The sequence below is a fragment of the Phoca vitulina genome, unplaced genomic scaffold, assembly GCF_004348235.1.
Source record: "Phoca vitulina isolate PV1807 unplaced genomic scaffold, GSC_HSeal_1.0 scaffold7, whole genome shotgun sequence".
Classification (NCBI taxonomy): domain Eukaryota; kingdom Metazoa; phylum Chordata; class Mammalia; order Carnivora; family Phocidae; genus Phoca; species Phoca vitulina.
The window spans coordinates 8,064,775-8,090,565 of NW_022589710.1; the positions used below are offsets into that span (position 1 = coordinate 8,064,775).

At 35.3% G+C, this 25,791-nt stretch overlaps 1 protein-coding gene across 9 annotated transcripts in view; it reads right to left on the minus strand.

Annotated features, from left to right (window-relative positions):
• The window catches only part of HEATR5A (HEAT repeat containing 5A), a 108,713-nt gene that overhangs the window by 25,119 nt on the left and 57,803 nt on the right, over positions 1–25,791 (minus strand). For 7 of the 9 annotated variants that reach the window (XM_032404890.1, XM_032404886.1, XM_032404889.1 and 4 more), the window contains 10 exons: positions 22,695–22,854; positions 19,563–19,752; positions 18,505–18,674; positions 15,553–15,579; positions 13,160–13,298; positions 10,421–10,600; positions 7,517–7,756; positions 5,834–6,015; positions 4,379–4,447; positions 1,919–2,098 (listed from right to left, as the gene is read on the minus strand). In XM_032404890.1, the coding sequence (XP_032260781.1) occupies positions 1,919–2,098; positions 4,379–4,447; positions 5,834–6,015; positions 7,517–7,756; positions 10,421–10,600; positions 13,160–13,298; positions 15,553–15,579; positions 18,505–18,674; positions 19,563–19,752; positions 22,695–22,854 (1,537 nt within the window). The remainder of the gene's footprint in view (positions 1–1,918; positions 2,099–4,378; positions 4,448–5,833; positions 6,016–7,516; positions 7,757–10,420; positions 10,601–13,159; positions 13,299–15,552; positions 15,580–18,504; positions 18,675–19,562; positions 19,753–22,694; positions 22,855–25,791) is intronic. The other 2 variants (XM_032404888.1, XM_032404887.1) reach the window with 1 other exon arrangement.

A 25,791-nucleotide genomic window follows, 5' to 3' on the forward strand; every position in this document is an offset into this window, starting at 1 on the left:
AGAGAGAGACACAGCAAGAGAGGGAACACAAGCAGGGGGAGTGGGAGAGGGAGAAGCAGGCTTCCCGCGGAGCAGGGAGCCCGATGTGGGGCTCAATCCCAGGACCCTGGGATCATGACCTGAGCCAAAAGCAGACACTTAACGCCTGAGCCACCCAGGTGCCCCCCATTCTGCACTTTTATATCCTGACAGCTATAACTAAATGATCACAACATTCTTCTCACTAAGCCTAGGTTATAGCCCTATAATTCACCTCAACATATGGCTTCAGGCACCCATTTCTGAACTGCAATAAGCTGAAATATGGAAAATATTTTCTTTCCAAGTTACTACCAAATCACTACAAAAAGTTTACATAAATAGACTGAACATGGACTGTTTATACGACTATCGTATGTGGACGTATTCAACACAGGATATAGCATGTACTACCCCTCTATCTACAACTCTAAAACCCAAAAAGCATTGAAAAGTAATTATAATCTGGTGGCAAACTTGACTGAATTTAGGAGGCCATTTACAGTCTCTATTCAACATAGTGTGAATATTCAAACATTTTATTACAGATATATTAATGTGCTTAATTATAGATTCTACGGTATTGCCACAATTTCCTGGAGGGATACATGGAATATGCACTGTATTACTTTAAAAATTTCCCCAAATTCTAGGGGTGCCTGGGTGGCTCGGTTGGTTAAGCGACTGCTTTCGGCTCAGGTCATGATCCCGGAGTCCCGGGATTGAGTCCCGCGCATCAGGCTTCCTGCTCTGCGGGGAGTTTGCTTCTCCCTCTGACCCTACCCCTTCTTGTGTTCTCTCTTTCACTCTCTCTCTCTCTCAAATAAATAAAATCTTTAAAAAAAATAAAAATTTCCCCAAATTCTGATTTCAAAATAAATCTGGCTCCGAGAATTTTTAGATAGCAGATTATGGACCTCAATTATACACAATCTGTTGGTCAGTCATTATTTTTACTGAAGAGAAAATGGGAGGTAATGGGCTTAAGCAAGAGCCCAGAGATTCAAATTATTATAAGAACACTATATAAGTAGAGAATTATTTATAAAATAGGTTACAGAGATTAGAAAATTTGTTTGCTCTACTAAAAGCAAATGTTTAAAAGCATACAAAGTTGACTTAATATTAAAGATCATTAGTTCCAGCTTACTAAATCTAGGCAGAACTACTCCCTAACCAAGGTTTGTCAAACCTAAATAATGACAAAAATAAACTCCAATCTTCAGGTTTTAATTTGCTTTAATGGAGGAAATGCTTTCTTACATATTGGTTAATTCTCTCAGTTGCAATCTGAGACTACATATCTTCATTAAAATGATATATTGAACTGAGGGTGGCTAATTGTGGGAACTGTTGAAGCCCCAATAGTGGGTATATATGAGTGCATTATATTATTCTATCTACTTTCATGCATGCTCACACATTCTCAAAGTAAATTTAAAAATTATATTTCTTCCTGATTAGAAAAGTAGATAAAGTTAATCATTTCCCTATAATATTTCATTAATTTTGGAAAAGAAAATGACTATTAATATTCAAAAGCCATTCTATTAACGCTAAAATAACACTCAAGTATGTGTACAGAATTGATAGAACATATAAACAGACCCACATTTCCAAAATTTAGATTTCAATAAAAGTTGATTTCTGGTTATTTAGTCTCTCTGGCTCATGGCTGCCCCTTCTTAAAATAGCAGGTAACAGACAGTAAAGAATATTATAGAATGCTTGGTTAAAAAAAAAAGAAATCAATGAGCATATAAAGAAATCTCATGTTGAAAGTCTTTTGTTAACCTTAAAAAAGGACTTAGTTGTATTTTAAATAGTTAATTTCAGTTTATAGCCTATGGTGTTTATTAACAACTTCTAAAATTCCAGTTATAAATGGAGAAGCACTAACCTCTGCCCAGGCTTTCAGCACAGCTAATATTTCCATGGTAGAGGCACTTTCATTATATAAGTGACTCAGAGCTTCTTTTCCAGCCTGTATTTTTGTTAATGATGAAACAAGCAACTGATGAACTCTTCGGAGATCATTAAGGTCACTTACAACTCCACTTGCTATCCAAGCACTGCAAACCTGGTTTTTAAGAAAATCAAAAGTTACATTTAAAAATTATAGATACCTCCTTTGTGAGTTCAGCAGAGCTAACCATATCTTAGGAATCTAACACACTGAAATCATCTTGCTATCAGGAAACCCAAGGGATGCTGCTGATAATGCCAGTCAAAAGCCAGCATTTCAAAAGGGAACGAAGTCTAAGGTTGAAGCAAGGAAACCAGTGTTAATAAGTAGATAAATCAAAGAGTTTCAGATGTTACTAATATGGAGAAATGAAGCCATGAAAGATACCACTTTCATAAATGTTTGGATTAACATTTGAATAAAATCTTCAATCTTGATTATTTCATCTACTTTAAAAGCAGAGATGGTGTGGTTAATTAGTATAACTGTTGAAAATTAAAGAACTTAACATTTAAAACCCTAATGAACATTTTATTTTGAAAAAAGATATTGAAAGTATTTTAAAACAAAACATCATTAATAATTCTCCAATGCAAACAGTTTGCTCAATTATCAGAGGCTGTCTGGTTTTCTTGGATGTCATAGTATTTCTCTTTTTCTAGAGAAAATTAATTTTTCCTCTTCCATCTATTTATTCAGTTCCTGTCTCATTTCACAAAAGATTTTAATGGCTTAAAACAAGAACACAAATAATGAAGTGATAATAAGTCAGACACTCAGCACATTTATTTATTTGAGAGAGCAAGAGAGAGCGAGTATGGGAGGGGAGAGGGAGAGAGAGAGTCTTAAGCAGATTCTGCGCTGCGTGTGGAGGCTGAAGTGTGGCTCAATCTCACGACTTGAGATCACCGCTGGAGCCAAAACCGAGTTCGGTGCTTAACCAACTGTGCCACCCAGGTGCCCTTGGTACAACATTTAATACAGTTCTTTGAATATTCAAGGTACCAAACATATCCTAAATACAAGTGAATAAAAGAAAGTTGAAAGAACGGACTAAATTTAGTTTATTCCATTATGTTTATAAATAATTCAATTCAAGCCAGTTCTGCTTTTAATTATTGCAGGTCATTTAGGGCTGGATATTGAGTGTCTGACAATCATTCCTAGAAAAGTAACTTTAAAATTATATATTATAATAGCTCTTAGGGGCATCCGTGTGGCTCAGTGGGTTAATCTTCTGATTTCGGCTCAGATCATGATCTCAGGGGCCTGGGACTGAGCCCCATGTAGGGCTCACCACTAAGTGTGGAGTACGCTTCTCTCTCTGCCTCTGCTCCGCCCCCCACCCCCGCTCATGCTCACTTGTGCTCTCTTTTTCTCTCAAATAAATAAAATCTTTTAAAAACAAAACAAAAAAAATTATATATGATAATGGCTTAGATACATGAAAAAATGCTGAGGATCACTTGAAATATAAACCTAAAACTATTCTAATATAAATCTAAACTATATCTAAAATATAGACAAAAACCTAAAAGTTTGACAACTTACAGTATTGTTAAGACTGTGGGACAACAGGTATTTGCATACAATGCTGGGAGGAGTTTAAATTGGTAAACCCCAACAATATAGTCTTTAAACCAGCAATTCAATCTTGCAGAATTTACCTCACAGATACACTTGTACCCAGTAAAGTGACCTGTGCGGAAAGTCATTTACTGCAGCAATATATGTAATAGCAAAAGATGAAAAACCCATACATCCATCACTGGTTAAATAAATTATGACATATCCAACAATGGATTACCATGCAGTTACATGAAAGGAAGGGGAAATTCTCTAAATTTAAAAAGTAAAGGGAAAGGGGGCGCCTGCGTGGCTCAGTATTAAGCATCTGCCTTCCGCTCAGGTCATGATCCCAGGGTCCCGGGATCAAGCCCCACATTGGGCTCTCTGCTCAGCGGGAAGCCTGCTTCTCCCTCTCCCACTCCCCCTGCTTGTGTTCCCTCTCTTGCTGTGTCTCTGTCAAATAAATAAATAAAATCTTAAAAAAAAAAAAAAAAGTAAAGGAAAAGGAACAGCTGAGATTAATGGTTAGACAACTAAATGTAGAACCCTTGGTATCAAATACTAACTGGAGAACTGCCTCCTAAGAGAGGGTTTTACTTCTTAAACTTTGTCTATTTATTTATAAAGATTTTATTTATTTGAGAGAGAGAGAGATTGAGAGAACAAGTGAGAGGATGGGCAGAGGGAGAAGCAGACTCCCTGTGGAGCAGGGAGCCCGACGCTGGACTTGATCGCAGGACCCTGGGAACATGACCTGAGCTGAAGGCAGATGCTTAACCGACTGAGCCACCCAGGCGTCCAAACTTTGTCTTTTTAACCATTTACCTGACATGCTTTGGCAGTGACATCAGGTGGCGTCTCCGAAGTGAAGGCTGGCCTAAGTGCCGCTCCTACCTGGCAACAAATGATATGAAATATCAAGCATCAATAAGTAAGACAGCACAAACTCTCTTTTTAATATTATTTTAAAATTATCTGTTTATAATAGGTATTCCAGACACCTATTGTTTCTGCCTGTCCAGTATATCTTCTTTTAGATAAGAGCACCTCAATTTTCCTTTGGGGAACCTTCTCTCTTACCCACTCTTTGCCCATGTTGTTGCTACGGAGCTGAGAGCACTGCTTGACTCCAGGGACCCAAGCAGAGGGTTATAAAAGGTCTTCTGAAGATGTTTCCTGGGAATACTGGGACAGAAGCACTGTCTCTTTTTAAGACTTGGTGCTAAGAAAGGCATCCTGATAACACTTGGAGAGAGCAAACTCGAAAATAAAGCCAGTGTAGAAGAAAGCAGAACCAACCTTTTTGTGAAAGTTGATTTGTGAAAACAACTTTCCTTTTCAGCTTAAGGGAGCTGTAATTTTATTTCTATCATTTGCAATTTTTTTAAAGCAAGTTCTACGCCCAATGTGGGACTTGAACTCATAATCCTGAGATACAGAGTCCCATGCTCTACCCACTGAGCCAGCCAGGCACCCCTCATTTGCAATTTTACGAGGGCTAAAAATATAAGAGTGCTCCTCTTAAGCTGAATTGCAACATTTCATTCTAATATGGTAGTTCTGTGTAACTCCTATCCCTTCCTTTTGCTTTCTCTCAGAGCATACATAGGCATTTCCTGCTGGGAAGATTTGATGGAGACAGCTAACTGGTGAACTGCTCCTGTCTCCCTAACTGCTACCCCACAAAAGCTGCCTCTGAATCACAAGGAGCGGTAGGGAAGGATGAATGATGCAGGAGGATTACATGGGATGTGTGTGATGGAATATGCGAAGATTCTGTTATCTTCCTTGTTCTTCCTACATTGCTCAATGCACCAGGGAAACATCAGTTAAAAAAATTACAGAACCAGTAATAGGAGCCTGAATTCTTTTCTAAGCTGAGAGAAAAAAAGGAGGTTACATTTATTCCAGGAGTGATGATTTTAAGATAAAATATGCATGCAGCCTAAATGGAATATTTAGTAATGATTTAGCGTTATCTTAAGAATATTCAGATATTTTGTAAAGATTTTAATTAACAATGTCCTTTATCCCTCACAAATTACCAAGAAGGTTTTAATTATTAACCTGTAACCTTACAAAAGACCTGTTTTATGTACCACTTCACTTTTCCTTGAAGATTTCTTCTTCAAACATATGCTTCTATATACTGATCATACTGGTGATATATTAGCAGAGACATATACTCATTTACATATTGAAAAGTGACATGCCCATTAGTTTCACAGATTTTTTATCCCAGGTGTTTAAAAATAAAACTCTCGAACAGAAAGTGCTTACATTGGCTTGATACTGTTCCAGAATCACATGACCTGGAAACTCCGGTTCTGGAATAGCTGCAAATCGCCGAATAACAACTAACAGTGTTTCAAGGCCAGAAAGACGGAGCTGGTCACTGTGATCCGTGGCAGCCATAAAGGCCATGCGAATTAAGTCGGCAAGATGTAGCACCAAAAAGTCATCTGTAAGATTAAAAAAATCTTATCAAGAAAAAGCATACATTGGAACTAAGATTTACGTTAAATGATTTCTCCTCCTTATAATTTCAGACTTTTCTAGATTTTCTTTTAAATACCTCTGATTTGATTTACTGTTTCGTTGTACTGTTTGTTAAATACAGACTTTAAAGCTGGATTTGCTGCACTACTGCAAATAATCACATACAAAAAAGTCCCCAGGCAAACAATTACACAGCTATTCAAAAATCAAAGACAAAACCAGCATCCTTTAAAAGAGTGCTAACAGTACCTTCAAAAAAAACTTCTTTCAGACTTTCTGATAAAAGCACATTAGAAGGTATTTAGGAAACTTTGGGTATTGACAAATTAGGCAGTAATTAAATAGCATAACAGTAATTATGTCAAGTTGAAGCTGAAAGACTTAAATGTTCCTTTTGAAAAATATAGTTTTATGTGGTTCTTTATATGGACTAGATTATGTTATTTCTGTATGTCTTAACACATATACAAATGGTAGGAATATAAAAAATATTTGTAGCTATAAAATTATAAATGAGAATTCTTTTCATTCCTACAATACATTCTTCGACATAATAATTCTACTGGGGAGAGACATAGGACAATCACTTAACAATATTCCAACAATAAAATGTTCAGGGGTACAACTAACCTTTACTCAAAATATACCTGGGACTAATTTTAATAAGAATGTTATAGGTCACAATGAAGAAACCAACTCACTTAGTAAGTGCCAATTACAATTTTAATCGGGAAGAAAGGAATCAGTAAGCATCTATGATATACTAATTTTATACCTATCCGTATTTAGAATAGTGCTCATCACAAATAAAGAGACTCAATAAACACTTGCTTGAAAAATCACTAAAACAGAGATACCTAATTCATACTCCCACACTGGCAATAGCAACATTTTGCTATATAATTCTTTTGTCTGGTAAAAAATATATCTATGGCATTTAGATATGTGCACTGTGTCTTTGAACATAATGTGCTTAAGTGAATTCAAGCTGTAGTATGTACACATACCCCTTTAGGTACAAACAATAAAACTGAATAAAAGGTCAAAATGGCCTTGCAAGCAGGTTTACGCTACACTGTGATAGGCTCTAATGTTTTCTGGGTAATATTTACGAAACCAAAATAATTGATAAGCAAAAATACTGTAAGTTGTAATTCAGAAAATAAATTTTGGGGGTAAGCTAATGCATGTACTACTTTCTAAGAACATGCTTATTTTCTATAAACTTAAGTCATGCACAAGTCCATTAAACAAAAGTGAATGACAATTTAAGAAGCTAAATCATTGAAAATGTGTATAAACATTAAACTAATGTTAATGTTTTATAGCTTACACAAATATTATAGTCAAATTCATAACTGATTTGGAAGAATACAAACTACTTTCTAGTTTTACTTCTTAAATTAATATTAAAAACATAAGCAGACAACATTTCTTTGGTCTTTTCATCTTTATGCCACTTACTTCTTGAATCCCTTTTTTTCATTTCTTGTGCTAAAGCAATGTCAAAATGTGCGCTGTGTGCATTCTCACACTGGTTAATTATCCTACAGACACACTCGGCAGCAAAGACTCTAGTAGCCCAGCGGGGATTGGTATATGGATATGATTTATCATCATTTCTGGTGGTCAGAACTGAGGCATCATCCCCTTTATCTCCTTCTTCTTCTTGCATTGTATCCACACAAGTTACAGTTGTAAAATCTTTTATCAAGGGAGAATACATGTAATTACAATCAAATGTAAGATACATTTATAAAGGAACACAAAAGACTTCAAATTCATACTAGAACTGTTGTTGACCAATCATACACCTTTAACAATGTAATATAATTACGTAAAATGTAAAACGATCACATCTAATAACTACAGACAACACTGGTATCTAAAGAAATGCTCTAAAAATGTTCCAGGTCAAAATGATAAAGTTGTTCAATTATATTCAAAGTGAAAAACCAAACATGACAAAACAGACAGGATACTAAATACTAGGATAATTATCAGTCCCCACTATGTAGACAGTTATGCTTAAGGAAGCTTAACGTGCTCTGGTATGGAGCATGGTGGATTGCACTGTTATAACACTAGGGTCTTGAACAGATTTAAGGTTACCAAACCCACTGAAAATGTCTGAAAATATTTTTCTTAGGATAGATCCATTGCTATCATTTATAGTCTCATATTGTCATAATGGCCAGAGCCAGTGAGGAGTGAATCATCATTATTATTTTTTTAGACAGAGAGCGAGCGAGAGTGTGCGCGTGAGCATGGGGGAGGGAGAAAGAGAATCCCAAGCAGGTTCCATGCTTGGTCAGCAGCGCAGAGCTCAACTCAAGGCTGGATCTCAGGACCCTGAGATCATGACCTGAACTGCAATCAAGAGTTGGGTGCTCAACACATTGAGCGATCCAGGTGCCCCATTTCCTCTTTATATTAACTGTTAACTTATTAACTCTGTTTAACTTGACTTAAAATGGAATTAATGCTATAAAAAAAAGCACCATTTTTTCCCTTAAATTATCTTGCATGTCAACATATTTTGAATGTGTTATGAAAGCAAAGATGTCACAAAATTATGCAAAGTCTTGTCTTAAGACTAAGATAATAAGCCAAAGACTGAAATGCATGTTTTCCTAAGAAGGGATTCAACCAAACTACAAAGGATAAAGAACAAATGGTGAAGTAAAATTGAGCAAGTAAGCTCAAGGAGTATGAATATAAAATAAAAAAAAAAAGAGGTAAAAAAAATAGGTGACACATCAGAAAAGTGTAATCAATCTGTCTATCAAGACACATATAGATTTTCTTTCAAAGGAGAAGTCCTTGTAAGTTCTCAAGTAGTGGGGACAGAAGAGAGCCTTTTAACAAAGGAAAACATGTAGAGCACAGTAGTTGAATGAGCAGATATAAATCACTGGAAGGGAACAGGACCAAGGTAGACAGTGGAGAATGTAAAAAAAAAAATTTTTTTTTTTAAATATCTTTCTTCCTTTCACATAATTTAAACACATTAAATTATAAGGCTTGAGTAACTGAGTTTAAGAGCTACTGAAATACAAAACTGGATTTTATTATTTTATTTTAAAGATTTTATTTATTTATTTGAGAAGGAGAGAGAACGAACAGGGAGGAGCAGAGGGAGAGGGACAAGCAAACTGTGCTGAACACGGAGCCAGATGTGGGGCTCGATCTCACAACCCTGAGATCATGACTTGAGCGGAAATCAAGAGTGGCACACTTAACTGACTGAACACCCAGGTATCCTGGAAGCTGAATTTTATTTTATTTATTTTTTTAAAAAGATTTTATTTATTTATTTGACAGAGAGAGACACAGCAGGAGAGGGAACACAAGCAGGGGAGTGGGAGAGGGAGAAGCAGGCTCCCCACGGAGCAAGGAGCCTGATGTGGGGCTCGATCCCAGGACCCTGAGATCATGACCTGAGCCGAAGGCAGCTGCTTAACCGACTAAGCCACCCAGGCGCCCGAAGCTGAATTTTAAAGTCATGCAGGGAAAGGTTTGAATCTATTTGTGTGTTTTTGGGCAAATTACTTAACCTTTCCAAGTCTTGTTTTCTCTTGTGTAAAATGGAATAATACTGCCTACTCATTGGATGGTTAAATGACTAAATCAGATAAAGTATGTGTAGTACCTGGAACAGAACTGATTTGTCTCCTTTCTTCATCTCATTTATTTTCTCTCTTACTCCAAAGATAAATTTGAAAGACTCTAATATACATTCTCACTAACACTTATCTTATACTGACAAAGACAATAGGGAAATAACATTGTTTTCTAACCCTGTTTGAAATCAACATTATTGAGTGCATAGAAACTCGCCTGCTCAAAATGTTGCAACTTTTGATGATTTTTCTATTAAGCTGATTTGATGCAGTCCTTCAAATATATGTTTGGGGGCATCTGGGTAGCTCAGTCCGTAAGCGTCTGCCTTTGGCTCAGGTCATGATCTCAGGGTCCTGGGATCGAGTCCCACATTGGGCTCCCTCTCCCTCTGCGGCTCCCCCTGCTTATGCTCTCTCTCTCTCTCTGTCAAATAAATAAAATCTTAAAAAAAAGTTATATGTATGAAAACAAATGATGGGGCTACTCAAAGTCATGACATCACTTTTATAGTATAAATAACTAATTTTTAGTTTGTTTTATACAGGGAAGTCATAAAAGATAATCAGAAGAATAAAAAAAAAACCACAGGCTTAAGTGTTAGATGTAAACACTAAAATCTTCATTTGAAAAAAGCAATAAGCAATTACAATCCAAATACTCAGACAAAATGAACTGTCACCAGCAATTTTATATATAACGTTTTCACTTTCAATTTTATTTCAAATGGTAACCACTGATACTTACCCGCTGATGCAGCAAGTACATCTTTACAAAGCTTTAACCAGAAGGAGAGCTTATCCACTGCCATAGATGTAAGCATATGATTTAAAGTCTCTTTGATATCATGGCATAACTTCTGATCTGTCTCTTTATCTAGTAAGGTCAATAATGCCCCTTCAAGGCCCACTTCTCTGATGTTAGCATCTGACAAGAAGAAAATCGATGATCTAAGTAATACAGAAAACAAAACTGCCATATGAGAAGCACACATATTCAAAAGTTATTGAAATACTACATGCAAATATTCTCATTGCAAAGTAATAAAGCACCTCAAAGGAGAAACATAAGCTTTGGTCTAGCATCTACTTCCTCTAATTCTGGAAATGCCAAAAGAACAAATAAATTTTCTCTTGAAAATTTAACTTCTTTAGCATTTCTGAAAGCATTTAGATTCTAAAGATTATGCTATTATTACACTATTTTGAAAGAGAAATTATCTTTTAAAGACCAGAAGGAGGCATCACTGGAATAAAAGGTACAGCACAGGGAATATGTCAGTGGTATTATAATAGCATGGTATGGTGACAGATGAGAGCTACACTTGTGGTGAGCACAGCATAACATATAAATTTGTTGAATCATGATGCTGTACACCTGAAACTAATTAACACTGTGTGTCAACTATACTTCAATTAAAAAGAAAAGATCAGAAGGAGGCAGCAGGAATGTTTCCGATTACGAGTCGAAAGAGACAAAACAACCATTGTAATGTGTGAGTCATGGCTGGATCCTATATTTGGGTGGTGGTAAGGGAGGGTAGAAGGAGTCATAAAGGATATTTTTTGGATAACTGGTGAAATTTGTGTGAGAACTGCACATTTTATGATCGCTACTAAATCAGTGTTGATTTTAATAAGTGTGGAAATGATGCGTGGTCATGCAGGAGAATATTACGTATTAGGGGTGAGTTGTCATGATGTCTGCAGCCTGCTTTCAGATGGTTTGGCAAAGGTATGCATCTTGTATATATGGAAAGAGAGGAAGATATATAAAATGAGTGCCATAAAGATACTAAGTAGGTGAATATATGTGTTCACTGCACATTACTTCCAACTTACCCTTTAGTTTGAAAAATTATAAAATTCTAAAAAGGGAATTATATAACAAGTTTTTTACTGTATTTTACTCACATAGCTAGTTCAAGAATTCTAGGAACATATACCAGCATGTTTATACAATCAAAGCCAAAGCAAAAGATGCAGATAATTTCAGTGGTGAATATAAACTGAAGGTTACTTGGGCAGAATATCACACGATTAAAAGATTAAAATTTCTCTGGTTAAGGTAAGTCACCAATTGTTCTCAAATGAGTTCTGCAACCTTTTTGATGACTACTATACTAGTTCAGCAATGCTGATTAACTCAAGCCAGAGTTAAAGTTTTAATACTAATTTAAGGAGCACAGCATGACAGTAAAACACACTGTTGTGTGCTTTAGATACTGGAAAGCTTTGTGAAGCCTGAGACCTTCTAAAAGTATGACAGCACTTTGGAAACTATATACATAAAAGAGTAAGATATTGCCATTACTATTTTTGTAGGTTGTTTGAATTTGTATGCATACTTGGGTTACACATATAATTTTAAAATAAGAAATCCTTTAATTCAGCTCTAAAATAAAGAAGAGGCATAAAAACCCTCTAACCTGAAGAAGACTCATCTATGGTAAGTTTTTTATTAAATGAGATTTCGGAGGAAGAAAGGCACATATGGTAAATTACTTAAAGACTAAATCCAACTTCAATTGATTGTTGTGAAAAAACTTGCTCTAAAATTTGAGAGGCTCTCAAATTCATTAACAGGAATTATAAAACATAGGTAACAGATTGCTGGGCTCCACTCACAGATCTCTGGTTACGCAGATTTGTGATGGGGCCCAATCATTTGCATTTTTTTTTTTTTAAAGATTTATTTATTTATTTGAGAGAGTGAGAATGAGAGAGAGAGAGAGAGAGAGAGAGTACATGAGAGGGGGGAGGGTTAGAGGGAGAAGCAGGCTCCTCGCCGAGCAGGGAGCCCGATGCGGGACTCAATCCAGGGACTCCAGGATCATGACCTGAGCCGAAGGCAGTCGCTTAACCAACTGAGCCACCCAGGCGCCCCCCATTTGCATTTTTTATAAGTTCTCAGTGAGGTGGATATTGCTAGTTCGGGGCCCTAAGTTTGAAAACCATTGCTCTAAATCAGTAACATTACTGGTTGGAATGATAGTAATTGGTTTTTTTTTTTTTTAAAGATTTTATTTATTTATTTGACAGAGAGAGACACAGCGAGAGAGGGAACACAAGCAGGGGGAGTGGGAGAGGGAGAAGCAGGCTTCCCGCCGAGCGGGGAGCCCAATGCGGGGCTTGAACCCAGGACCCTGGGATCATGACCTGAGCCAAAGGCAGACGCTTAACGACTGAGCCACCCAGGCGCCCCAGGAATGATAGTCATTGTTAGCAACTGTCTCTTGTAGCAGGTTTAAGACATTACATATTAACTTTTAAATACCATTTTAAAAACACTGGGGACGCTATGTGCTACGGTGAGCACTGTGAATTGTTTATGACTGATGAATCACAGACATGTGCCACTAAAACAAATAATACATTATATGTTAATAAAAAGAAAAAAACAAACAAAAAAACCCTTATGTTTATATGGAAGATGTAAGATTAAAATAATCATTTAACCTGGAGATAAATGGTGATAAAAAATTACCTGGAGTCAACTCTTCTCTGCTATCCTTAGCAAGCATAACAGCATGTTCTGAAACTTCAGCTGCTTCTCTCTGTACAAGCTGACGTAAACAAGCCAGTACTGCTCTTCTCAATAACAAATAGGGACTACAAAGATTCACCTGAAAAATACCATTTGGGAAATGAAAGAGCTGAAATTCTTGGTGGCATTCACATTAAATCTAACAGATATTCACTGGATCCTTCCTGATTCTGTCCAGCCCATCACTGTGCTAGATGCAGTTTATTAAATACACAGAAACTTCTTCAAACTATTCCAGTACATATTTTTTAGTGTAACTTAGACATAGCTGAAGGAGTAGCACATGTACTTGACTATGCAAATATTCATAAACAAATCCAAGCAGAAGCCTCTTGAGTTTTAGAAGACATAAAATTTATGAGTAAATATAGTTTTGAGATAAAAGAAATACAACTGAGAATTTATTTGTAGCTCATATGTTTGTGCTCATGCAACATTATAATGTTTTATGATTCTCTAAGTAGAAATTTTTATTAAATCCATACAAGCAGTATAGCATACTGGTTAAAAGTGAGGCTCTGGAGTCAAACTGCCTCAGTTTGAGTCCTAGATCCACCACTTACGAGCTATGTGACCTTGGGCAAATTATTTAACCTCTCCGTGCCTTAGTTTCCTTATTTGTAAAATGGAAATAACACTACCCCATGTCACAGGGCTGTTGCAAAATTACCACAAAGAAACATGCAGAAGGGCTTAGCACAGTACCTGGCAAATAATACGTGCTCAATAAATGTTAGTTATTATTAACTATTATTAACAGTCTCTATCAATAGTATTTTATTCAGATGCCATACAGAGTAAGTAAATGCATTTTCAAATAAAAGCAGAGAAGAGTTTTACTCAGAAAACATATTCACCAAAAACACTCTCTAGAGATACACATTAGAGACAACAAATTTTACATATATGTATATCTACTTGTATATGGATATGCATATATGTACATAGACGTGTACATATTTTAGAGATATAGAATATTTTTGCTCATAATGACTCAATACTTATTCTTTTTACTTAGAAGTGTCTGAACAATGTAAATCTCAACAGGTTGTATCTACTGAACTAAATGATATGATTGTGATATACCTTAAATGAACAATTAAAACAAGTCAAAGGTTCTGGATACAAATTCTTAGTGATTCATAAGTAGAATAAAGTATAGAGTTCTTGAAATTTATTTTTTTCTAACTATGAAAGTAAAGACCAGTTTAGTGTGGTTTATGACAATGAATAGGTGTCTTATGCTACTGATTTTCCAAGCAAAATTTGAGAAAGCATAATTCTTACAGTGATCTTTATTTAGATCTCGTGTATGTGAGAAAAAAAAGGACTGAAGTAGGTGAGTTTGTTGAAAAGAGCAGAGGAAAAATTCTGAGAAAAAGAGTAGATGGTGACAGCTGGTTTTTGATATATAAGGAACACGTGCAAAGAGAGTGAAACCCTAAATTTTATCAGAAGCCAAAAGACAGAAAAGATTTGTGAATGTATCATCAGTGAAACATATGAATGGGAACTGCTTTATAAATATATTCTATTACACCCTCAAGTCATATCATGAACTCAAAAGTGGAAAGAGGAATGCCATTCACAAAGTCTCAAGTTAATGTCATCCCAGTCACGTTAAAGAACCATTGTTAGAAACTAGTACATAGGATGGGAGAGGAGTTAAAATGTAAAAAGATTAAGTTTACTCATGCCCAAAATTATGGCTGTATTTTACAACAATGACAAAAAAGGCATTCTACAAGGCAATTTTAAAGAAAAGTTAATGAATCTACTAGTTATTTTCACTGGAATTTTACAGGCATATAATACAAGGCAGGTGCAGCATTTATTCAGGCTGGTCAAACACTCTTTTAACAGAAAGCATGCTTAAAAGTACTCTTTACTTGTTTGGTAGAAAAAAGATTGAAGGCGGTCACACAAGCAAAATGGAACACTTAATATCTCCATGTCATTCTCCAGCATTTATATTGGGAAGAGGAATAGAGCTGAGTTAAGGCAAACAAACCAAGCAGGCAAAATATAGAAACTAAGTCAAACTGTAATTACAATTCCTTTCTGAAATGAATATATAAATCAAAATGATGCAAAATTAAGTGCAAGGAGTGAGTGCACCAGCTGGAGAAGGTTAGGGAGGATTTATTTACAGTGGTATTAAATAAACACCATGTAACATGCTACACATACTGGACTCTGCATTAATGGTTAGCTTAAACAAAGAGATGCAGGGGAAAACAAGAACATGTACAACCAAAAAAAATAAAAACGACACAAAGAAACAGCACTGCAAACCTCAAAAATAAGTTAGGAATTGAGGGTCAGGGACCTACCAACACAGAATTATCCAACAAGATCTCCTGCACAAAAACAAATGACAGACCGGTCATGACAAAACCAAAAGATAAATACTAGGATGACTTTGACAACAGTCAGCTAAGCATTAAAATATAAATATTGATAGAGCTATCATTCAAATTGGCTTAGCTTCAGCTTTAAAAATATGCCACAATTACTTCATTTTCCAACTTTAAAATATGAGTTGAGCTAAGATCTTGGAAATAGTCAACTCAAGATGTAAAGATATAAAATATACAATAACTTAAAAATGTACATTTGTGTAATTAGGTTTTCCTTTGGAATCTCTCATTAAGCCTCAATAACAAAGCCAGATCAAGTAGATATGAGTGTTAAAGGAGTGATCTGGATTGCATTCACATGAGCAGGTGTCCAGCAAGGGATAAAGTTAATGGTTTACCTCATCACAAGTTAATGATAGATTTTTTATTCTTGGAAGCCAACTTTTAACACTGAAAGTACTCAGAACTCCTAGTGTAGCTAAGACCAAGTTCAGAATGGAAGTTAAACAGCATGCAGTTAGAAGAAAATTCTTTCCGGTAAGATTCTTTCCTAATGATGAAATGTATTCTGAATATTCAGGGAGTTTCAATTAATATGAAAACATTTCATGCTAAATAATTAAATTCTCTGTACAAAAGAAAATACGATCATAAAGTTGTTAAATAGGAAAGCAAAAGCAATTTTCTTACTACAGGGAATACTCTAAAATATAATAAATTCAGGGTGCCTGGGTGGCTCAGTCATTATGCGTCTGCCTTCGGCTTGGGTCGTGATCTCAGGGTCCTGGGATCGAGCCCCACACAGGGCTCCCTGCTCAGTGGGGATCCTGCTTCTCCCTCTCCCACTCCCCCTGCTTGTGTTCCCTCTCTCACTGTGTCTCTGTCAAATAAATAAATAAAATCTTAAAAAAAAAAAATATATATATATATAATAAATTCAATCTAATAAATTCAGAATAGAAGCTTACTAAAAAAATTAAGACAAAATTAACAAACTATAGTGATAGCAATTTTTAAATGATTTCTGTAAGAAAATCATTTTACAGCTTAAATAAGAGTAACATAAATAAGATTTGTTAATTGTTAATTTTGATTTTCTCAATTGCTCAAAACAAAAATCTGATAGTGTCTCTATTCTTCTTTATATGTAATCTTTCTCAGTCCAGGGGAAAAAAAAAAAAGAGTAATGAATTTGATATCTAATTCATCAAGAATTAGTAGTAAGTTTTGTTCTTTATTTCTCAATAAACTTAGTAAATGAATTAATGCATCAGTTAGACAAATTTCAAAAGCCTACCAATGGAAAATTTCTACTATAACTCAGGAAAAAAAAAAGGCAGTATAATGGAGTGAAAGTCTGATCAACTTGCAAAGGAGTGGCTATTTTTCGGTAACTGGTTTTGGTGATGGCTCTTGGAACAGAAAGAATAATATTCCTAGGGAAAAGTCATTGAGTGGTAAAGGTAAAATCCTTCTTCCAGTTAGTGCTATTTTCTCCAAAACATGTTTAACCCAGACAGGAACCAAGTTTCTATGAGAAAAGTCAGTCACATCCTCTTTTTTTAAGTCTTATGTAACTTTGTGAAAATCACTATGAAGATTAATATAATGTATAAGTTATATGTTAAGAAAACAAAAACTATGTATTAAGTGGTTGGTTATTAAGTGCCTGGGACATGTGCCTTTACAGGTGGCATCTTGTGTAATCCTTGTGTTCTACAGACAAGGTAGCTAAGGCTGGAAGAGGTTGTGGGACTTCCCTAAGGCCACAGAACTAGGAGGTGGTAGAACTGAGATTAAGAGCTAACCATCAAGTGGGCGCCTGGGTGGCTCAGTTGGTTAAGTGACTGCCTTCGGCTCAGGTCATGATCTGGGAGTCTGCGGATCGAGTCCCACATCGGGCTCCCTGCTCAGCAGGGAGTCTGCTTCTCCCTCTGACCTGCCCCCTTTTCATGCTCTCTCTCTCATTCTCTCTCAAATAAACAAAATTTAAATAAATAAATGAATAAAATCTTTAAAAAAAAAGTGCTAACCATAAGTATAAAGTCAGTAAGAAATAAAGAAATGGGGACTGAACTACAAGTTGAGAAACTGGATTCTAGACTTAGAGCTACCACTATACCTAGGTACGTTACCTTGGGCAAATTATTTGACTTTTTGGTCCTTGATTTATCTTTTTTATTGGGAAGGTTGGTTTTAGTAACATTTGAGCTTCTTTCAAGGTCTCAAATGCTGCATATTCTGCCTCAAGCTTGTAAATGAAAGGTCTGTCTAAAGTAATGATTCTCAACTGTCATGTTACTAATGGGAGTGTGTTGTGGACATTCTAGGGGCAGAAATGTTTAAAATCAATGGTGTTGTTTTAATTCCAAATGTAACTCAACTTTTGAGGCAAGTCCAGATAGAAACTGATGATACTCAAGGTAAATCTTAAAACTACTGACGATTATGAACCACTTCACCAGAACTTTCAGCATTCATCTTGCCATATTTATTAAACATATTATTAAAACCCAGATTTTGATGGATATGCCACTAGAATATTAAGGAAAAATGTTATTTGCCCATCTGGGGTGGAGAGAACTTTGTATGTAATTATGTGGAAAAAAGGAAGGAAAAAACAAAGACATCACATAAACTTTTCCATGTCTTATGGCATTTATACAGTATCCGGGACATTTAAGCACCCTCTATATGTTTATTGACTAATGAATAAATATTCCAAATGTTAAGTTCAACACTAAGAGAAGAAAAATGAATCAATATATGAGAGGTTTAAGATGTGATTATATAAGAGTTGGCCCTACCCCCTAAAAAAAAGACTAGAACTGAGAGAAAATAGCTATTGTACACAGACTAGAGAATAAATAAACCTAAGTTTCCAATGAAAAAAAACTAAGGACTCACTAATAATTTTATACTCACACAGAGGCAGCTGACCAAGTTAGACAGGTTGACATGTCTTGGAGCAAACATATGAAGCTGCTGAAGGCAAGAAATGGCCTGAGCTTGAACAAGGCAGTCTGGATTATCTTGCATCACTGCACAACCCAAAAGACAGGAAGTTCTTAAGGTGGAAATGGAAGTACTATTACCTAAAAGGAAAGGAGAGAGCTTTGAATAATTGGTCTATGAAATCATTCCTCTTTAAGCATATATTACTAGGTTTAAATTTTTTTTTATACCAATTTTAAACTCAAGGATCTGTGAAATAAATTTCTTCTACAAAAGCAGGGATAATCCAGGTGACAGATTTTTAGGTTATGTTAGTTATTCTTACTCTGAAAAATTTATGTCAACATAAATCATTAGGCAAACAAGAACCTAAGACTAGGTTATATCAAATTTTCATGAAAAGTAGAACTAGAAATGGCTAATGAACTTAGCCCTGCTTATATTAGTTGAGTTGCTTTCAAATATTAAAATCATAGACTTTACATTTGAACGGATCAGATTATCTGAGCTTTGGGACTTAGTCACTTACTTCTTAGAAGAGATGAGTTCTTTAAACTATTCCACTTGGTGTCTATCACCTTAATTGTTAAGGGAAGCATTTAAAAAAATATATCTAATCTTTCTAAATATGGTACTCCTTGTCTTTTCAAGGTAAGAGAAATCACACTGAACGGCATTTCACAAAATATATGATTACCTACTATGTATCAATCACAAAGGCTTTTCAACTTTTCCTTCATTTGATAGAGAAGGAAACCAAAGACCAAAGATTTTCCAAAGGTCACCGAATTAAGTAGTAGTGGAGCTTACATTAAGTTTCCTCGTTTCTATGTGATGTTCTATTATGTCAACATTCAGAAGTCAAAGTCTTCTTCCCAAGACGACTATCAACATTCTGCCCATGGATTTGCATAGAATATTGTACTAAACTTCATTTCACTGCCAAGTATTTGAGTCAGTAATAAGAAATGAATTCATTTTCTATGTACATTTTGAATGTAAAACATCACAAAATGAGTTATGCATACCCTGTAGCTCTGGACCCAATGTAGTAATAAGGGCATTCAAACAGCGACCAAGACTTTGGTGAACTTCAGCATGAGTAGGAGGCACATTTAACAATAACATTATAATAAGAGAAAGGGTGGGTTCCACCTGCATATGATAGAGTGGGCCGGCAGAATCAATTATCAATGATAGCGAATGTAGTGCCCAGGTCTGTGAAGACAGAGAAAAACAATTTAAAGTGCTACAGCAGCATTAAGAAACATAAAACATAATGAATTGTTCTTTGTTGAAGCAAGTGATAAAGTAACAACAAAGTAAAGTAATTTGTGTGCTATTACTAACCTGGAGAGAGAAATAGAGAACATAAGAAGTTTAAGAAAAGATCTAATCATCTAATTTAGAATGATAAACTGAAATCTCAGCACTAAGAATTCCAAGTCTATGTTTGGTTCTTTAGCTAACAGCCTGAAATGAATCTAGTTTGTTGAAAATTGTTTACTATTTAATCTATGTGAACAAAAATTCCAGTTTTTAAAAGATTCAAAGTAAGTAAATAAAAGATTCAACAAAATCTACAAGTACATGCAGTAATATGGACAAATATCTTGAACATAATGTTGAAGAAAGCCAGACATAAAAGAGTACATACCATATGATTCCATTGACATAAAGTATAAAAGCAGGCAAAACTAATATATGATGTTGCAAATTAGGATAGTGGTTATCCTTGGTGGGACAGGTAGTAACTAGAAGAGAACATGAGGAGAGTGTTTGGGGTACTGATAATGTTCTATTTCTCGATCTAGGTGCTGGTTACATGGTGTATTTAGTTTGTATACTTTATTCATAGAGATGCACACTTAAGACAAGTGTACTTTCATAAACATATAAAAATAAGTATATGTATAAAATAAGTATATATTATATAAATATTTCTTTATAAAACAAATTGAAATGCCTTTGAGCGAAATCTGACCTGCCACATGTTTTTACAAATAAAGCTTTACTGAAACACAGTCCTGCTCATTTATTTACATATTTATGACTGCTCTACTGCTACAATGGCAGAACTGTGCAGCTGACAGAGACTGCACGACCTACCTGTAAAGTGTACACAATTTACTATGTAGCTCTTAATAAAATACATTTGTCAACTCTGGCTTAAATGAACAAGCCTCTCCCAGTACCTCAGGATGGGGCTGTCTTTGGAGACAGGGCCTTTAAAGGAGTTAAAATGAGGCTTTTAGGGTGGCCCTAACCCAATGTGACTGGTGTCCTAAGAAGAGAAAATCTGGACAGAGTGACACTAGAGATGCATAAGCACAGAGGAAAGACCATGTGAAGACACAATGAGGTGACCACCTGCAAGCCAAGCAAAGAGGGCTCAAAAGAAACCAAACTGGCTGACACTTTGATCTTGGACTTCCAGCCTCCAGAACCATGAGAAAATAAATTTCTGTTGTTTAAGCCACCAATGAACAAATAAATGAATGAACAAATGAATGAATGTAACAAGAATGATAACCAATGCAGTCAGATGATGGGTATAATAGGGTCCTTATAGTATATTCTACTTCTTTGTATGTTTTAAGTACATAAAAAGTTCTCCCTTTAGGAAAATGAGAAGTTTTACCCCTCTTACCAGAAAGCTTATAGTACTTTAAATGCTACAAAAATAAACTGTTAAGAGATAGCAGTAATCGAAAAGAGTCCGATTTGATGACACTGGAAGTCACTAAAAGCATTTAATCAACAAAAACGTATTTGATATAAAAGTATGTGCATTCACAACAGACTTCTTAAAGGGGAAGAAGAGAAATAGAACAAATAAAAACAAAAATTGCTATAATAAAGGAGGATGAAAGAATGGACACCTTATAAATTAACTCAGTCAACTACTGGATGATGATGATGAGGGATGAGGAGACTATTTGTAATATGGTAATTCAAAGAAAGAGTAACTGTGGATTAGGGATGTTGAAATTTGACGAGAAGGTGGTTAAACTGTATCTCAGAACACTAGAAAATATGGATTATCAGATAGGAATAGTAAGGGAAAAGAACAATAGGAAAAATCTAAGTGCAGATATGAGAAAGGCACAGGTGGGATGAAAATAGGCAGGTCATCTGTAAGAGAAGCCAGTACTTTCGGGTAATAATAGACAGGTTCCTGGGTCAGCTGATAGGACTTGAATGAGGTGATTTAGGAAGCAATAAGCAGTTTCCCCAGGTTTTTGATAGGAAGTGGCAAGATGAAAGTCTTTCAGGAAAACAAATGTGTCTTCACATCTAGGGGGAGTTGAAAAGAACCTAAAAATACTGCTATAGTAATTAGGGACACACAAGGGAGGCAGAGATAAGATAAGGGGAGAAAAAGGGCAGGAAGAATAATAATCATTCAAGATTTGATTAAGATATCAAGAGAATGAGGATATTAACTGAAATGGGTTAAGATGTGTACAATAATAATGGAAAACTGGTTAAGAACATGGGTTTAGAGTTCATGATTTGTGTTCTTGAACTGATTCCATGATTTATTAGCTTTCAGCCGTGAGCAAGTTACTTAGCTTCTGTAAGTTCCAGTTATTATTATTATTTTTTAAAGATTTTATTTATTTATTTGAGAGCGAGAATGAGATGGAGAGAACATGAGGGGGGGGAGGGTCAGAGGGAGAAGCAGACTCCCCGCTGAGCAGGGAGCCTGATGAGGGACTCGATCCCGGGACTCCAGGATCATGACCTGAGCCGAAGGCAGTCGCCCAACCAACTGAGCCACCCAGGCACCCTCCAGTTATCTTTTTGTATAAGGGGAATATACACCGTAGATTGCTGTGAGGCTTAAATATGTTAATGTTTTAGAAGAATATAAAACAATCCTTGGTACCTATTAAGCTCTCCAAAATAGTAAATGTTATTATTAAGATGGGAGGAAGATCCATTTTCAGAAAAAGTTACTGAATTTGATTTTAGAAACTCTGAGTGTGAAGTAAAGATAGATAGTGAGATTTGAATTTCAAAAACCAGTCAAGGTTAACAATGGTTTGGATATTTATTGGGGGAGGGATTATTTATAAATTAACAATGGTCTATAAAAACAATCTGCATTATATACAAATCATGAATTTCAAGAAGATATCACATGGGGTATTTACCTGCACATCAGGGGAAGTAGTGTCCTGAGACAAAGTATAAAGGATTCCAACACAAGAATTCAAATGTTGAGAAGAACTTATTCCTCCTAAATATCTATGTAGGGATCCCAAAGCCAATGAGTATCCTGTTCTGGTAACCACATCCCTTGCTGATTTCAATCTATAATTACGGAAATAAAAAATAATCACTGAACAAAACTAATGCATGTACACTGTCACTTAGGCAAAACGTTTTGTATGAATAGCTGCAAAATTCAAAAATATATTTACTGTTAACTGATAAAAAAAATTCTGAAATGACCTGAAAGGTATCTTGAAAAGAAAAACATTTTAAATAAAAATGTCTTCACATTATTAATGATTAAGTATGAATAATTTCAATGTTTTTCAGAAATACACTAAATTTGTAAGACAAGCACTATTACTTTGTTAAGTTACTTTTTACAAGTTGAAGTACACAATATCCTATTAGTTTCAGGCATGTATCATAGCGATTTGATATTTTTATACATTATGAAATGATCCTCACAATAAGTCTAGTTACCATCTGTTACCATACAAAATTTCTGCAATATTACTGACCATAGTCTATATGTTATACATTGCATCCCATGACTTATTTATTTTATTACTGGAAGTCTGGACCTCTTAATTCCCTTTACCTGTTTTGCACCCTCCTCTCTTCTATGGTAACCAACAGTTTATTTCTTGTCTATCTATGAGTTTGTTCATTCTTTTCTTTTCACATATAAGTGAAATCATATGGTATTTGTCTTTCTGTCTTATTTCACTGAGCATAATACCCTCTAGGCCCACCCATGTTGTCGCAAATGGCAAGATTTCCTTCTTTTTTATGGCTAAGTAATATTACACACAACATCTTCTTTATCCATTCATTTATTAATAGACACAGGTTGCTTCCAGATTTTGGGTACTGTAAATAATGCTGCAATGAACACAGGGGTGCAGATATCTCTTTTAATCAATGTTTTCATTTCCTTTGAATGAATACCCAGCGGTGGAATTGCTGGATTGTATTTTTAATTTTTTGAGGAACTGCCATACTACTTTCCATAGTGGCTGGACCAATTTATATTCCCATCAACAGTGTATGAAGGTTCCCTTTTCTCCACATCCTACTTAACACTTGTTAGTGTCTTTTGGATATTAGCCAATTAGGCAAGTGTGAGGTGATGTCTCATTATGGTTTTGATTTGCATTTCCATGATGATTAATGATGTGGAGAAGGTCTTCATGTGCTTGTTGGCCATCTCTATGTCTTCTTTGGAAAAATGTCTATTCGGTCCTCTGCCCATTTTTTTAAAATCAGGTTTTTGACATTAAGTTGTATAAGTTCTTCATATATTTTGGATATTAACCCCTTATCGAATATATGATTTGCAAATATCTTCCACCATTCATAGGTTGCCTTTTTATTTTGTTAATGGTTTCCTTCATTGTACAAAAGCTTTTTAGTGTAAGGTAATTCCACTTGTTTGTTTTAGCTTTTGTTGCCATTGCCTGAGGAGCGTGACCTTTCCCCTAAATACTGCTAAGATTAATGTCAAAGAGTTTATGCATATGTTTCTTCTAGGAGTTTTATGGTTTCTGGTCTTACTTCAAGTCTTTTAAACACTCTGAATTTCTTTTTGTATACAATATAAGATAGTGGTCCAGTTTTAATCTTTTGCGTGTAGCTGTCTTGTTTTCCCAACACCATTTATTAAGCAGATTGTTTTCCCCCATTGTTTTGTTTTTAAAGTAAGCTCTATGACCAAGGCGGGGCTTAAACTTATGGCCCCAAGATCAAGAGTTGCAAGCTCTTCTGACTGAGCCAGCCAGTAGCCCATTTTCCCCCCATTATACATTCTTGACTCCTTTGTCAAATTAATTGACTAGATATGTGTGGGTTTATTTCTGGGCTCTCTATTCTAACACACTGTTCTGTTGTTTGTTTTTATGCCAGTAACATACTGTTTTAATTACTATCGCTTTGTAATATAGTTTGCAATCAGCATACCTCCAACTTTGTTCTTCTTTCTCAAGACTGCTTTGGCTATTTGGGTCTTTTATGGTTCCATACAAATTTCAGGATTTTTTTTGTTCTAGCACTGTGAAAAATGTCATTGGTATTTTGATGGGGATTACACTGAATCTGTATATTGCTTTCGGTAGTATGGATATTTTAGCAATATTAAATCTTACAATCCATGAGCATGGTGTGTGTGTGTGTGTATTAAAATATGGAACGCTTCATGAATTTGCATGCCATCCTTGTGGAGCATGGTATATCTTTCCATTTATTTGTGTCATCTTCAATTTCTTTCAACAATGTCTTAATGTTTTCAGTGTGCAGGTTGTTCACTTCCTTGGTTAAACTGATTCTTAGGTATTTTATTCTTACTGACAATAGTGATTGGGATTGTTTCCTTAATTTCTCTGACAGCTTGTTATATGTATAGAAACTGATTTCTGTATGTTAATTTCATATACTGTGACTTTACTGAATTCATTTAATTCTAACAGTTTTTTGGTGGAGTCTTTAGGATTTTCTAATTTTGTATTATGTCATCTACAAACAGTGACAGTTTTGCCTCTTCCTTTCTAATCTGGATGCCTTTTATTTCTTTTTCTTGTCTAACTGCATGGCTAAGACTTCCAAAACCAAGGTGAATAAAAGTGAAGAGAATGGGCATCCTTTTTTTGTTCCTGATCTTAGAGGGAAAGCTTCTGGCTTTTGAGTGTGATAGGTGTGGGCTTGTCATATATGGTCTTTTTAATGCTGAGGTATGCTCCTTCCATATCTACTTTGTTGAGAGCATCATTAAATTACATTTTAAAAACTCACATTGCTGAGATACTTTAATTCCATACAAAGAGAGTTTCAACTCAAGAACTTTGATTTTAACATTAAATATAGCAAGAAAAATAAACATTTATTAGGAGTTTTCTTATGCATTCTGTGCTAATTTAAGTATTTTACATTTACTCCTTTAATCCTCCCAACAACCTTGAGATTCGTACTATTATCAGTTCCTTTTTACAGATGAGAACAAAATAGCCAAAGTAACTCTTACACAGAACCAACTATTAAGTG